Source organism: Hemiscyllium ocellatum, chromosome 19 (assembly GCF_020745735.1).
Source record: "Hemiscyllium ocellatum isolate sHemOce1 chromosome 19, sHemOce1.pat.X.cur, whole genome shotgun sequence".
Taxonomy (NCBI): domain Eukaryota; kingdom Metazoa; phylum Chordata; class Chondrichthyes; order Orectolobiformes; family Hemiscylliidae; genus Hemiscyllium; species Hemiscyllium ocellatum.
The window spans coordinates 19,899,571-19,914,535 of NC_083419.1; the positions used below are offsets into that span (position 1 = coordinate 19,899,571).

Genomic DNA, 14,965 nt, shown 5'->3' on the forward strand with positions numbered 1-14,965 from the left:
CCTTTCAGTTTCAATACAGTTGTTTTTACAGACGCAGTTCAGTTGTAATGGCATGTTGTTAGGCTGCTGCATGACCCAAAGTCGTCTTTGCATAGGGTTTCTGAAATCAAAGGTTTGAAGGCATCCACCATTATTTTTAGGCCTGTTTTTCTGTAGGTGTTAACTGACCTGTTTTATAGTGGGCGTATCATTGCTGTAATTTGTTTCTCAAAAGGAGTGTAGGAAACAATGGCAAACCTGCAGCGCAACAAATCTGTCCAAGAAAACAACTGTATGACAGGGTGCCAGACCCAATCACAAATATAATGGAGCGATTTTTGGGAAGAGCAAGTTTAATGTGTGAAGAATAGAGAAAAGTAATTGTGAAGAATTAATATAGACGTAAGATGAATAATTTGTCATCCACTTCAAAACTATAAAATTAATATTGCAGTATTGCACTAAAAGTGAAGATATGCTCTACCCAAAGTGTATAATGTGTACACCGGTCCTACCTAAGAGTCTTTGCAATTCTTCAGAATAGAGATATTAAGTTAATAAGCATGAAACTTCTATTCAAGCACCATTTGCTTTTTGTCATTGTAATTAATCAGAAGCAAAAGGCTTGAGAAGCTCTGCTGTAGCATATGACCTAAGTATTGTAAAATATGGGATCTCTGCAATGTGGTTAATTTAGCAGCCTAATGTGTAGTTGTGCTAGTAGAAAATAGTTTGGGAATTTTAATTCCTTTACAAAATCGCCATTCATCAAACAGATCTCTTTAAGTGCAATATTTATTGCGTATGCATTTTCAACATAATTAGCTTTAGTTGGGGCAATAATCCATGTGAATGTGTTGAAATTCACAACAGCAATGTCTATGTTGCAAATTTATTGTCTGACAGTGACTTGGCATCTCTTCAGCTTTTGATAATGAATGGAACGGGTCAAGGAGAGATCCACAGGATTCAAGAATTACAGGCTGTTATTAGCAGAGCTTATGATGTAAAGCTAAATCTTGGCCTTGCTGAATAAAGCTGAGCCTTTTCAGTTCTGCTCAGTTAATCAAGGGGTTTTGCTGCTGACCTGCAGTCTATCCCACAAACCGTTGTTAATTGATCTTGTAAAATGAACTTTGCAGATTTGTAAACCAAGGAACATAAGTTCTAGTACTTGACAAATAATATGAAAGATGGAACTAATAGTTCAGAGATTCTGTTCAAGCTGCACCATAAGAGCTTGAAACTTAAAATTGGTTTAAGGGATCTGGAAAATGAAAAGTTGGTCTCAGCTATGCAATTTTGGGATTGTTGTTAAAGCCATCTCATTCGCTAATATCATTTAGGAAAGAACAATTGCTAACTTTACTCAGTCTGGAAATGAATTACATTGTACCCCAGACTAACTCTGAACTGCCCTTTCATAAAAACAAAGAGAAATAGGCAATAAAGGATGACCTGCCAACAGATCCAATAGCCAGGGAATTTTTATTTAAATTGTTTATTGTACCTAACATAGTTGTTTTGAAAGTGAGCCAGAAAACAGATATAGGTAAAACTCTAAAATTCACATCATATTGAGTTGGCCTAGCTGTGTCCTATCTTTTTAAATTAGCATGCACCTGTTGGTGGTATCAAAATCTCTATTACTTTCAACTAGTCTGTGGGAGAAAATGAGGAATTGGTGACCAGTTTCACTGCTGATACAAAATCCTCATTTAAGGATATCACTGGCAGGGTCAAGTCTGTTTTCGGATAGGTCATTCAACCTGGCCAAACCTGCTTTACTGGGCAGAACAATCTCTGAAAGCCTGGGGCTCATGAGGGATACGTTTGCTTAAGTGCAAGATAGGGAGGTGGATGCCTGCCTCATCCTTCTATATAAAGAGAAGGCCTTTGACAGATTATCGCACATCCAAGTGTGGAAAGTGCTGCCCATTGTGGGCATTGGGGAAGGAATTTGCAATTGAATCAGACTGCTTTATACCAATATCATTTATGTAGACTCCATCAATGGGTGGGACTCAGAAAGTTTCCCAATTAGATCTGGAGTTCAGCAGGGCTGCCCATGCTCTCCTGCCTTGTGTTGTAAAGAGCCCTTTGCTGACTCTATTAGGAAAAATGTAAGCCTGAGATGGGTGACTATTCCAGGCAGCGGAGGTTTGCAGATCAAAGCCTCTCTGTTTTCTGCTTAGATCGGCTATAATGTGCAAACTATTAGCATCTGTGACCAGTTTGAACTAACCTCTGAAGCCAAGATAAATTGATGCAAGAGCAAGGCCACACTCTTTGGGAACTGGGCCAACTGATCCTTTATCTCATCACCATCACAACAGATTACCTCAAGGTTCAGTGAACATGCTTTGGACGGGCGGGGGCTTGCACAGAATCTTGGGAGGAATACATCACCAAGGTGAGGTTGAAACTGGACTTTTAAGAGCACCATTTTCCCCTCCAGTGCAGGTAGAAGCTTGATGTTTAGGTGTGAGGCGCTCTGTGTTGTATGCAGTGCAAGTCTATCCCATTCCCTGAACCTGTGCCTTTGCAGTCATTCAAGCCATTGTCGGCTTATCCCAGGGTCTAAGGTGGTCTGTGTCCGAAAGGACACCATATACAAAACTCTTGGTAAGGTGGGAAGGCTGTACCTAATACCTCCCTCAACTGGCTGCTTTTTTTGTATTTGGCTGCATCAAGTTCTGCATTGGCCATCGTATGCAAACACCATCGAGATGTACAGCATGGAAATAGACCCTTCAGTCCAACCTGTCCATGCTGACCAGATATCTCAACCCAATTTAGTCACACCTGCCTGCACCCAGCCCATATACCTTCAAACCCTTCCTATTCATATATCTATCCAAATGCCTCTTAAATGTTGCAATTGTACCAGCCTACACCACTTCCTCTGGCAGCTTAATCTATACCCATACCACCCTCTGCGTGAAAAAGTTGCCCCTTAGGTCTGTTACCTGTCCCCACTGTTGGAAAGGCTGGAACTAGCCTCGTTGCCACGGAATACTCCAAACAGTTGGATCGTTGTATGTCACCTGTCTTTTGTGGAAAAATTTGCAAAGAAAACATATTTGACAGCAAATCCATCAGGAAGTGATCAACATGTATTGTAGATCCGGTCGGGTTGTTCCTAGAGCAGACTGCCAAAATCATTTGACAGAATATCTCATCACCAGAATTTTCCAACCAGCACCAACAAGCTTAGTTGGTGGTGAGAAGGGTGCCTCCTGTGAGATTTCTGTTTGCCTGTAGTGTGTGCTACTGTACACATGTTACAGACCAGACCAAATAGTGTTTTTTTTAAACTAGGTTGTACTCTTGTAAACCTTAAGTCTCATGATGTATTATGATTCCTGCTGCCTTTACATTACAAAACAGCCTAATTGGGCAAGTTCGAAAAGCAGCTCAAAGAAAAATGCACCCTGTTTTCAACACCCAATTTAAACTACGTTAGTTTTATTATTGAACCCATAAAACTTCTTTATTAAGTAATTCCTCCAGAACTGAATTTCCTTTTTATTGAAGGAGCTGTAGGGTATGGGTCATATTCTGTGGATACTGTGGATTTTTATGGTAGCCCATCAGACCTAACTGGGATCAAGTGCAATTTGTTTGTTGCAAGTCACAAACAAGTTACTTTTGTGCTTTGACAGTTTTGCCTCCGCATTAATAAAATCATAACTGGAAAACAAACTGAATATATTTAACTCAGTTTAGTGACTTTTTAAAATAAAGCTAAAGTTTTTATTATGTAGCTTCCACATTTATGCTTTTGCTTTCATTGATTTGGACTATTAAAGGTAGCAGTGGTAAACAAAATTAAAATAAAAGCTCCAATGAGTTTTCTCCTGACTATTGAGTGTGAACCTGTAAGATGAGCATTTTTTTGTTTGTCACCCTACCACCTGAAGAACAGTGGAGAATCTGTCCTCTTCAGTTGTTGAAGCCTGTGAGCTATTTAATGCTTGGTGGAGTGTTAATTAGCTGAAAATGTTTTTTCTGTCTTCACCAGGATGGAAATTTCACTTCCTGGTTGGCAGTCCCCCAAATCAAAAAACGTGCAATTCAGTGTGTTTGTGTGGTAAGGGGAAGTCTATGAAAAGAGAGAGTGAAGTTGGGGGTGGGTTCTTAATGTAGTCAGCCCACCTGACTGACTCGTGTCACCTGCTTTCTTCTTTCTCATTTTTCTACCCCGATCTTCCTTTCACACTCTTTCAGCCTATGAAAATAAAATGCCATTAACAACATTCCAGTTAAGTCATACCTCACTTATAAATGAAATTTTAGTAGTAAAAGTCATGTGGAAAAGTTGAGTTTTAAAGCCGCTATTGTCAGGCAGTCTAAATTTTACCAAAGACAATTAAGGACTTTATTAAACTGTGATTGCAATGAATGGAAGAGAAACGGAAATACTTGGTTCACCTCTTTGGTGCTGTTGCTGTATAACACGAATCTGCTTTGAGTTTTACTCAGCAATCCTAATATTAAGGCAGGTCTGTACAAAAGTGGCAGAGTACAACCTAATTTCTGGCTTCACACTACAGAAACTATAACCTTCTGTATCATGTTTGCTGAAACATTAGATCTGTATCTTTGTATCAACACCGCATTCGGACTAATATGATGCAATGTCCTGGAAAATGACCAGTGCTTTAGAACCATAATTAGTGAAGCAGACTCAATCCCTTCTGTAGAAGAAGAAAGTTAGTTTGAAAGCGGGTGGTTAAAGTTTTAATCTAGTGACACAGTTGGTTCAATTTCATAGATTTAATATTTGTTTTTATTATACTATGCAACGAGGACAGCACTTTAACAGGAGAGCTGTTTATTTCTTATCACAGTCTTGCTGTTTAGTTGTTGGTTACCTTGATTTTCATTTATCACTTACAATTCGCAAATAGATCATTATTATCCCTGTTTGTGCACATTAAATAGATTAAATTTGAAAGGATTATAAGTTATAACAGGTGCTGAGATTAGTAACTACATGCAAAGAAAGAGCAGTGATCTTTGATGAAAGTACTAGTGACATGGGGGGGGGGGGGGGAAATGCAGAATTTTTGGTTACTGTTTCCTCAGCAACCAACTCCACTAAGGAAGCAAAGGCGCATTCCCTTTAACCTGGATATCAGGGTGGTGCCAATCTGGCTATTGCTCTGTCACGGCCGCTTTTCATTGGTTTACTGCAAAATTTGAATTTCTGTCAGGTTCTCTTGCAATTTTTACTAGTGTGGTTAATTCAAAATGTTCTACTTAAGGAAAAGCTGTAGGTGTTTGTTTCCTACAATCATGCTACTTTTTTTTTGCTGTTAAGAGATTAATGAATACATTAAAATTAATTGGATATTATCGGGGATCTCCTTTTCCCTAGACTTTTAAAAATTTATCTTTTCTACCTATTTAGGGCTTGATATCATGAACCTACTGCTATGGCAAGCAACACTCTTGAAGGCTTCCATGAGGTGAACTTGGCTTCACCTTCCTCTCCAGGTTACACTGAACTGGAGACCTCAGAAATTGCTACTTCAGAGCTTCCTTATCACCCTCTTTCATTGGTGAGCTCAACCCCAATTCAACCCACTACACTGGTTGCTGTAGATCTTCCTACACAGCCAATTTATTCATCCTCTCAACATCTCAGCAGTGGAGAGTCAAGAAATGTCAGGTATGTCTAACCTTCCATTATGATCATGTGCTGTACCCAATGATATTCTTATGTTTATTGATGAAGCAAAAAAATTATTAGGGATAAATGGGTACTTTTTGAAAGAAAAATAGTAATTTCAGAGCATGGCCTTTATTTTGGAAATGTCTTTTTATAGCAGATTATTTTAATGGCACCCATTCATGTTCAAGTTTTGTTGCTCTATTCAGGGTTTGTCTAAAGATTTGTAGCTTGCGAGCTGGTTTTTGTGGTTGTTGGCATGTTCGCCGAGCTGGGAAGTTGATTTGCAGACTTTTCGCCCCTGTCTCTCTGATGTCTTCAGTGCTTTGGAACTTCTGTGAAGCTATTGTTGTTCTATGCCAATAGTAAAACGGTTGTATCTTAATTGAATAATATTTGGCCACCTACCATGGTGAGACATTTGGTAAGATTCCATAGGGTAGTTTTAGAATGCTACAGTTGACTATTATCACCCTTGAGTTAGGAGAATGCCAGCAGGTTTTCCACTCTGGCTCCATCTCAAACATTGTTTGAAATCATTTCAATGCACAGCTGGGGAGGAGTGGATCTAACTTTTGGATGTGATGGCCCCCATGGCACTAATTATAAGCACCCCCATTAAACACTGGCAACTAGATGAGATGCTAGAGGACACTTGGGAATCTGAACTGTTCTAAATTTTGGTAGAAAATGAGAGAAAATTTCATTTTAAAACAATGACAGTTTGCTGAGTAAGTGATATAGTTTTTAGGCAAGGAGGTTTGAGATTCATAACTGCAATAATTGTGCACTGAAAATACATTTTATGCAATTTTTCAAATGTTTTTGTATCAACTTGCTGCAATGTTGGTTTTCATTTGCAAAAAATTCTTTTTTTTTCTTTCATGCTTAGGTCATGTTAACTGTTGCATTTTGCTCCCTTGGAGATGGAGAATTTGTTTGGTGTAGCTGTCAAGTGCTAAAAATATGTCCCATATCCAGAGGACCTGGATCTAAATAATCCTGTATTTAAATTTTGCTTCTAGTTGTAACTGTTATTTTGTTACATGTACAGAAAAATTAGAACACCGTACAAATTCATTATAGCTGTGCAACAGCAATCTGTTATTAATTTAACTGTGCAGGGTATACCTTTTATTAATGGCCGGCATGGTGGCTCAGTGCTTAGCATTGCTGCGTCACAGAGCTGAGGACCCGTGTTTGATTCCCACCTTGGGCAACTGTCTGTGTGGAGTTTGCACATTCTCTCCGTGTCTGCGTGGGTTTCCTCCGGGTGGTCAGGTTTCCTCCCACAGTGCAAAGATGTGCAATTCAGGTGAATTGGCCATGCTAAATTGCCCATAGTGTTAGGAGCATTAGTCAAGGGTAGATACAGGTTAGGGGGTTGGGTGTGGGTGGGTTACACATTGGAGGGTTGGTGTGGACTTGTTGGGCCGAAGGGCCTATTTCCATATTATAGGGAATCTAATCTAATCTAATTCTGTGGTCCTGTAAAGTTTCGCTCTTCAGAGTGAATAGGCTGAATTTTGTTAGACCATAAGGCACAGGAGCAGACATCAAGCCATTTAGCCCAGAGAGTCTGCTCCGCCATTCAATCATGACTGTTAAGTTTCTCCACCCCATTCTCCTGCTTTCCCCCTGTAACCCTTGATCCACTTGACAACCAAGAACTTATCTATCTCTGTCTTAAATATGCGCAATGACCTGGCCTCCACAGCCTTCTCTGGCAGTGAATTCCATCGATTCACCAATCTGGCTGAAAAAGGTTTCACCTTATCTCCATTCTAAAAGGTCTTCCCTTTTACTCTAAGAATGTGCCTTTGAACCTTAGTCTCTCGTACCAATGGAAACATCTTCACAATATCCACTCTGTCCAAACCATTCAGTATTTTGTAAGTTTCTATTCAATTCCACTCCCGATATCCTCATAAACTCCAAGTATAGACCCAGAGTCCTCAAATATTCCTCATATATTAAGCTTTTTATTCCTGGGACCATTCTGAACCTCCTCTGAACTCCTTGCCAGTACATCATCTTGAGGTGTGGAGCTCAAAACTGCACCCACTACTCCAAATGTGACCTGACCAGAGTATTGTAGAGCCTCAGAAGTACATCCCTACTTTTATATTCAAGTCCTTGCAAAGTAATTGCCATCATTTGCATTTGCCTTCCTAACTATGGAATTCAGGGAGAACTAGCCATTTGGATGCAGAACTGGCTCAAAGATAGAAGACAGAGGGTGGTGGTGGAGGGTTGCTTTTCAGACTGGAGGCCTGTGACCAGTGGAGTGCCACAAGGATCGGTGCTGGACCCTCTACTTTTTGTCATTTACATAAATGATTTGGATGCGAGCATAAGAGGTACAGTTAGTAAGTTTGCAGATGACACCAAAATTGGAGGTGTAGTGGACAGCGAGGAGGGTTACCTCAGATTACAACAGGATCTGGACCAGATCAGCCAATGGGCTGAGAAATGGCAGATGGAGTTTAATTCCAATAAATGCAAAGTGCTGCATTTTGGGAAACCAAATCTTCGCAGGGCTTATACACCTTAATGGTAAGGTCCTAGGGAGTGTTGCTGGGCAAAGAGACCTTAGAGTGCAGATTCATAACTCCTTGAAAGTCGAGTCACAGGTAGATAGGATAGTGACGAAGGAGTTTGGTATGCTTTCCTTTATTGGTCAGAGCATTGATTACAGGAGTTGGGAGGTCATGTTGCGGCTGTACAGGACATTGGTTAGACCACTGTTGGAATATTGCGTGCAATTCTGGTTTCCTCCCTGTTGGAGGAATGTTGTGAAACTTGAAAGGGTTCAGGAAAGACTTAAAAGGATGTTGCCAGGGTTGGAGGATTTGAATTATAGGGAGAGGCTGAAAGGGCTGGGGCTGTTTTCCCTGGAGCGTCAGAGGCTGAGGGGTGACCTTATAGAGGTTTACAAAATTGAGGGGCATGAATAGGATAAATAGAAAAAGTCTTTTCCCTGGGGCCGTGGAGTCCAGAACTAGAGGGCACAGGTTTAGGGTGAGAGGGGAAAGATATAAAAGAGACCTAAGGGGCAACTTTTTCACCCAGAGGGTGGTACGTGTATGGAATGAGCTGCCAGAGGATGTGGTGGAGGCTGGTGCAATTGCAACATTTAAGAGGCATTTGGATGGGTATATGAATAGGAAGGGTTTGGAGGGATATGGGCTGGGCGCTGGCAGGTGGGACTTGATTGGGTTGGGATGTCTGGTTGGCATGGACCGGTTGGGCCAAGGGGTCTGTTTCCATGCTGTACATCTCTATGACTCTGTCTCTATTAAGTTCTTCATACTTTCCTAAATCAGTGTCCTTCATCTATTCATAATGTTATTAATTATTCCAGCAATCAGTTCTCCATGTCATGTGCCACTTCTGGAGCACTGTACGGCTCATCAAAACATCAGACAAGTGATATTGGCAATCATCGTGCTGAGGTGGAATTTTTACAAGGTGTACTCGCAAATGAAGTGCAAGAAGATGCCGAAGATGCCTTGGGCCAAAGTACAGACAGTTTGTCTCATTTGAGAAGTCCCTTTGTAATGGAAGTCAGGGAGAAAGGCTACGAAAGACTAAAAGAAGAACTTGCTAAAGCTCAGAGGGTAAGGTTATCTTTATTGTTAAAGGTAATATATATTTATAAATCAGGGTTATCATAAATGGTAGTTACAAAGATATAATGCAAAGATTTAATGAAGCTGGTACTAAAATAAATGGTCAGGTTTATTTATGTCTTTTAGTTTTCTGTCTGAATGCCATTTATGGCTTGAGAGAGCTTATTATTATGGTTTTGCAAATGGAAAGTTTGCTTTGTATTTTAATTTTCTTTTCACTTAACGACTACAGAAGCAGAAATTTCTCCATTTGAATATTGGGAAGCTGTAGCAATTGTTTTCAGTAACTGCTCTGGAACCCATTTCTAGCTGCTACCTGCAATCCTCCTCTTAGAACATGACTGGGAGTACCAGTAGGCAATTCAGCCCCTCGGGTATACTCTGCCATTTAATATGATCATGACTGATCTCATCTTGGCCAGAACTTCACTTTCCGGCCTGCTGTTCATAACCCTTCAACTCATTATAAATTGTCTATTCTCCTTAGGTGCTGGTATCCATCACTCCTGGGTAATACATTTCTATAACTTGTTACTCTTTGGAGAGAAATAATTTCTCTTCATCTCAGTTTTAAATCTGCTATTCCTTATCCTAAACTGTGACCTCTTGTTCTAGATTGTCACAAGGGAAGACCTCTATTCTACATCTACTTTGTCAATTCCCTTTAACATCTTAACTAGCTCACTTGGACCTCTCCTCAGACTTAACTCGAGAGCGTACAGGACTAAATTGCTCAATCTCTCAAGGTAAAACTCTCTTCATTGGAATCAATCTAGCAAACCTCCTTCTAAGCTGCCTGTAAAGCAACCACAATCGTTTTCTGTTCAGATGCCACTTAGGTTCTGCCATGGCCATTCAACTCCTCGTTATAGCCTTGGTTCAAGCATGGGAAAAAGAGTTGAAATCCAGATATTAGGTGAGAGCGACAGCCCTTGATATTAAGGCTGCTTTTGACTAAGTGTGGCATCAAAGAGCTGTAGCAAAGCTGGAAACATGAGTATCAGGGGATGCAATTTGTGCTCTTTGGACATAAGAATTTGGTTGTGGTTGTTGGAGGTCAGTCATTCAGCTCCAGGACATCCCTGTAGGACCTCTTCAGGGAGTGACCTTGGCCCAACCATCTTCAGCTGCTTGATCAATGATCTTTCCTCCATTGTAAGATCAGAAGGTGGATGTTCCCAGTGATTGGTCTTGAACATTGCACAATCACAACTCCTCAGATACTGAAGCAGTCCAATGAGATCTAGAAAATATCCAGGCTTGAGCTGACAAGTGGCAAATAACATTCATACCACACAAATGTCAGGCAATGACTATGAATAAGAGACATTCTAACCAGTACCCCTGATATTCAGTGTTACCATCACTGAATCCCCTAATGACAACCTTGGAGTTACACCTGGCCAGAAACTCAATGGACCCGCCACATAAACACAGTGGCTACATGAGCAAGTCAGAGGCTAGGAATACTGCAGTGAGTAACTCCTGACTCTCCAAGCCTGTTCACTGTCTGCATGGCATAAGTCAGGGGTGAGTTGAAATACTACCTAGTTGCATGGATGAGTGCAACTCCAACAGTACTTGAGAAATTTGGCACCATGTAGGACAAAACACCGCATCCTCAAACCTTCACCCCCTTCCACTACTGACACTCAGTGGTCGCAGTTTGAACTATCTACAAGAGACAATGCGGAAATTCACAAAAGTCCTCCGATAGTATCTTCTAAACCCACAACACTTTTAACTAGACAGATACATGAGCACACCACCACCTTTAAGTTCCTTTCCAGTCTACTTACCATCCTGACTTGGAAATATATCACTGTTGCTGAGTAAAAATCCTGGAATTCCTTTCTTCAACATTGAGAGTTAATCCACAGAATGTGGACGACAGTGGTACAAGAAGGCAGCTCACCACCATCTTAAGGGCAGCTTGGGATGAATAATAAATGCTGGCCAGCCAGTGATGTCCATGTACCATGAATGTATTTTTTAATAAAAGAACACCTCCAGGAATAAAATTATACATTGTTCTCAAGGTGCAGTTTCACTAATACATTGCACAGTTGCTGCAAATCTCCTGACTTTAAAAATCTTTCTTGAGCAGTAAATGCTAAAATTTCAATTGCTTCCCTTTTTAATACCTGCTGTACCTACATCCTATTTCTCTCCAGTTTGTGCATGATGACACCCAGATCCCCCTCTACTGAAGCACTTTAGTTTCTTTCCAGTTAGATAACAAGTTGCTTTTCTATTCCTCTAACCAAAATGGATAAACTTGCATTTATCCACGTTAAATGTCATCTGCCAAACTTTAGCTCATTCATTGAAACTATCCAGATCCATTTGTAAATATTTTAATTTCTTCTTTGCAACTTACTTTTCCACTTCTGTATCCTCTACAAATTTAGCTGCAGTTCTTTTCACTCCTTGCATCCATAGCCTTCATGTAGATTGTAATTAGTTGGGGTCTGAGGACTGAACCCTATGACAGCTCACTTGTTATATCTTGCCAACCAGGAAAAGATTCACTTATCCCAACTTTTTGCTTTCTGATGGTAAGTGAATCCTCAATCCAAGCTAATACGTTATTCCCAACCCATGTGATAGTATCTAGAGTATTGATCTTTGTGGCACCTTATCAAATTCCTTCTGGATGTACAAATATACTACATCTACAAGATCTCAATTTCCATCTTACTTATTACATCTTCAAAGAACTTAGAATAATCAAACATGATTTACCCTTCATATAGAGTTGAACAACATAGAAACAGACCTTTAGGTCTAACTTGTCCACTCTGTCCAAAAATCCCAATTTGATCTAATTCCGTTTACCAGCATTTGGCCATTATCTCTCCACGCAAAAGTGAGGACTGTAGATGCTGGAGGTCAGAGTCTAGATCAGAGTGGTGCTGGAAAAGCACAGCAGGTCAGGAATGAAGGCTTTTGCCCAAAAGGTCGATTTTCCTGCTCCTCGGATGCTGCCTGACCTGCTGTGCATTTCCAGCACCACACTAATCTAGACCCCCATTATCTCTCCATACCCTTCCTTATTTATCCAGATACCTTTTTTAAATGTTGTAATTGTATCTGCTACCACCACCTTCCTCTGGTTCGTCCCATACACACAGCAACCTCTCTCTTTTTAAAGAAAAAATTGTCCCTCGGGTCCTATTTAAATCTTACCCCACTCGCCTTAAATCTGTCTTTTAGTTTTGGATTCCTCGACTCTGGGGAAAAAGATCTTAGCTATTCACCCTATCTATGCCCCAATGATTTTGGGGCATTATATTGTGGTTTTCCAAAGGATTCATTTAGGGAATTTTGGAATAACCACTGTCTGAAACAAAACTAAACTGTTTGTAGACTTATTTGACCCAAGTTTAGCCTTCAACCATGTCATTCATATCCTCATCAATATATATATATTTTGTGTCATTTCTGTGTTCATTCATTTGTTGCTAAAATACTCCTGCATTCTCTTTTTTTCACACTTATCCTCGACTATTCCAATGCATTCCTGGCTGGACTCCCACGTTCTACACTCAGTTCCACTTAAGGTTATTCAAAGACTTAAGTCAGAGCACATTTCTTGTGCCTATCACTCATTTACTCATGGATCTACATTAGTTCCCAGTCAAACAATGTCTTGATTTCAAAAATCAAGCTTGTTACTAAATACCTTTTGTAGCTTCCCTTCTTTCTATCTTGTTGAACTCCCCGTCCCACAACCCTCTGAAATATTTGCTGTCTTTTAATTCTTGCCTCTTGAATATCCCTAATTTCTACCTCTTTGCTTTTGTTACTTTTATTCCATTTTGGATTATGTTCTAACTTCAACTTCCTGACTCAAACTCCATATTTGAGTCCAGAGTATTCAACTGTTTAACAAGACTAAATGTTAGATGTGCTGTGGAGGGTGCTGTGCTCTGTTCTGTAATAGCTGTAATTAACATTGTAAGTATAGTGAATACTGTCTGTTTGTTTGTTGCCAATTGTGGGATCGTGCAGTTTGCAAGTTAGTTTATTCTTTCAATGGTGATGTTAAGGGGAAGAGGAATAGGGAGCTTGATCTAAGTCATGATGCTCTTGCTTTGTCTTAAATTGTCAAGTGGCCAAATTTGATAGACCCGAGCTGGGAAGTTTATGTAGTTATTCTAGTGAAGTAAAATATATAGTTTTAAAATATTTGAAGATGGGCTTATTACAGTTTTTCTCAAGTTGCATTTAATGTTGATGAACAAATACGTTTTTCATCTTTGTTTTGGTATTTGCAATAAAGAATAGGTATCAGCTTTTCTTATCTCATGCTTTGTCATTATTAAAGTTTTTTACTTGTATATTCTGTACATAAAAAATTGCTTTCTTCCCAGAAGAGTGCATCGTGGCAATAGTATTTAGCAACTTGGATTATTAGTTGAAATTTTAATGTGAAAGCACCTGAAACTTCAGCTTTTGAAATTTACTTCTGGGAATACGAAGGGATTCCAAGAGGTTTTTAAAAAAAAACCTGTGATAGGGTCATTCTTAAATTTACACTGTTTAAAGATATTGAAGTGAAAATCTTAGAGTCTCAGAGTTGTTCAGCACAGAAACAGACCCTTCAGTCCAACTTGCCCATGCCAACCAGATATCCTAAATTAATCTAATCCTATTTGCCAGCATTTGGCCTATATCTGTCTCAAACTCTTCCTCTTCATATACCCATCCAGCTGCCTTTTAAATTTATTGTACTAGCCTCCACTACTTACTGTGACAGCTTGTTCTTCACACGTACCACCCTCTGCATGAAAACATTGACCTTCAGGTCCTTTTTAAATCTTTCCCCTTTCACCTTAAATCTGTGCCCTATAGTTTTAGACCCCCCTGCCCAGGGAAAAGACCTTGGCTACTTACCCCATCAATGCTCCTATTGATTTTTATAAACCTCTATAAGGCCACTCCTCAGCCTTCGCTCCAGGGAAAATAACCCTAGCCTATTCAGCCTCTCTCTGGCACAATCCCTCCAACCCTGGCAACATCATTGTAAATCTTTTCTGAACCCTTTGAAATTTCACAACATCCATCCTGTAGCAGGGAGACCAGAATTGCACACCATATTCCCAAAGTAGGCTAACCAATGTCCTGTACAGCTGCAACATGATTTCCCAACTTCTATGCTCGATGCTCTGACCAATAGAGGAAAACATGCCAAATGATTTCTTCACTATCCTATCTGCCTGCGACTCCACTTTCAAGGAGCTATGAACCTGCACTCCAAGGTCTCTTTGTTCAGCAACACTCCCTAGGATGTTACCATTAACTGTATAAGTCCTGCTAAGGTTTGCTTTCCCAAAATGCAGCACCTTACATCTTATCTAAATTAAACTCTGTCTGCCACTCCTTGGCCCATTGGCCTATCTGATCAAGATCCCGTTGTACTCTGAGGTAACCCTCTTCACTGTCCACTACACCTTCTTCAATTTTGATGTTCACTTAAATTTACAAAAATACAATATTGTTTTGTAGGAGAACATGCAACCAATTAGTTTATAAAATGTTATAACTTGTTTCAGGAGCTGAAATTAAAAGATGAAGAATGTGAGCGATTATCCAAAGTTAGAGACCAACTGGGCCAAGAACTAGAAGAACTTACAGCTAGTTTATTTGAGGTTTGTATTTAATAAGTTTAAGT

General features: G+C 39.9%; 1 protein-coding gene across 6 annotated transcripts in view; it reads left to right on the forward strand.

Moving 5' to 3' along the window:
* rab3ip (RAB3A interacting protein (rabin3)) overlaps nucleotides 1–14,965 on the forward strand; it is a 63,216-nt gene that overhangs the window by 16,281 nt on the left and 31,970 nt on the right. For all 6 annotated transcript variants that reach the window (XM_060839283.1, XM_060839288.1, XM_060839284.1 and 3 more), the window contains exons 2-4: nucleotides 5,396–5,656; nucleotides 9,021–9,276; nucleotides 14,847–14,942. In XM_060839283.1, the coding sequence (XP_060695266.1) occupies nucleotides 5,421–5,656; nucleotides 9,021–9,276; nucleotides 14,847–14,942 (588 nt within the window). In that variant the 5' untranslated portion in view covers nucleotides 5,396–5,420. The remainder of the gene's footprint in view (nucleotides 1–5,395; nucleotides 5,657–9,020; nucleotides 9,277–14,846; nucleotides 14,943–14,965) is intronic.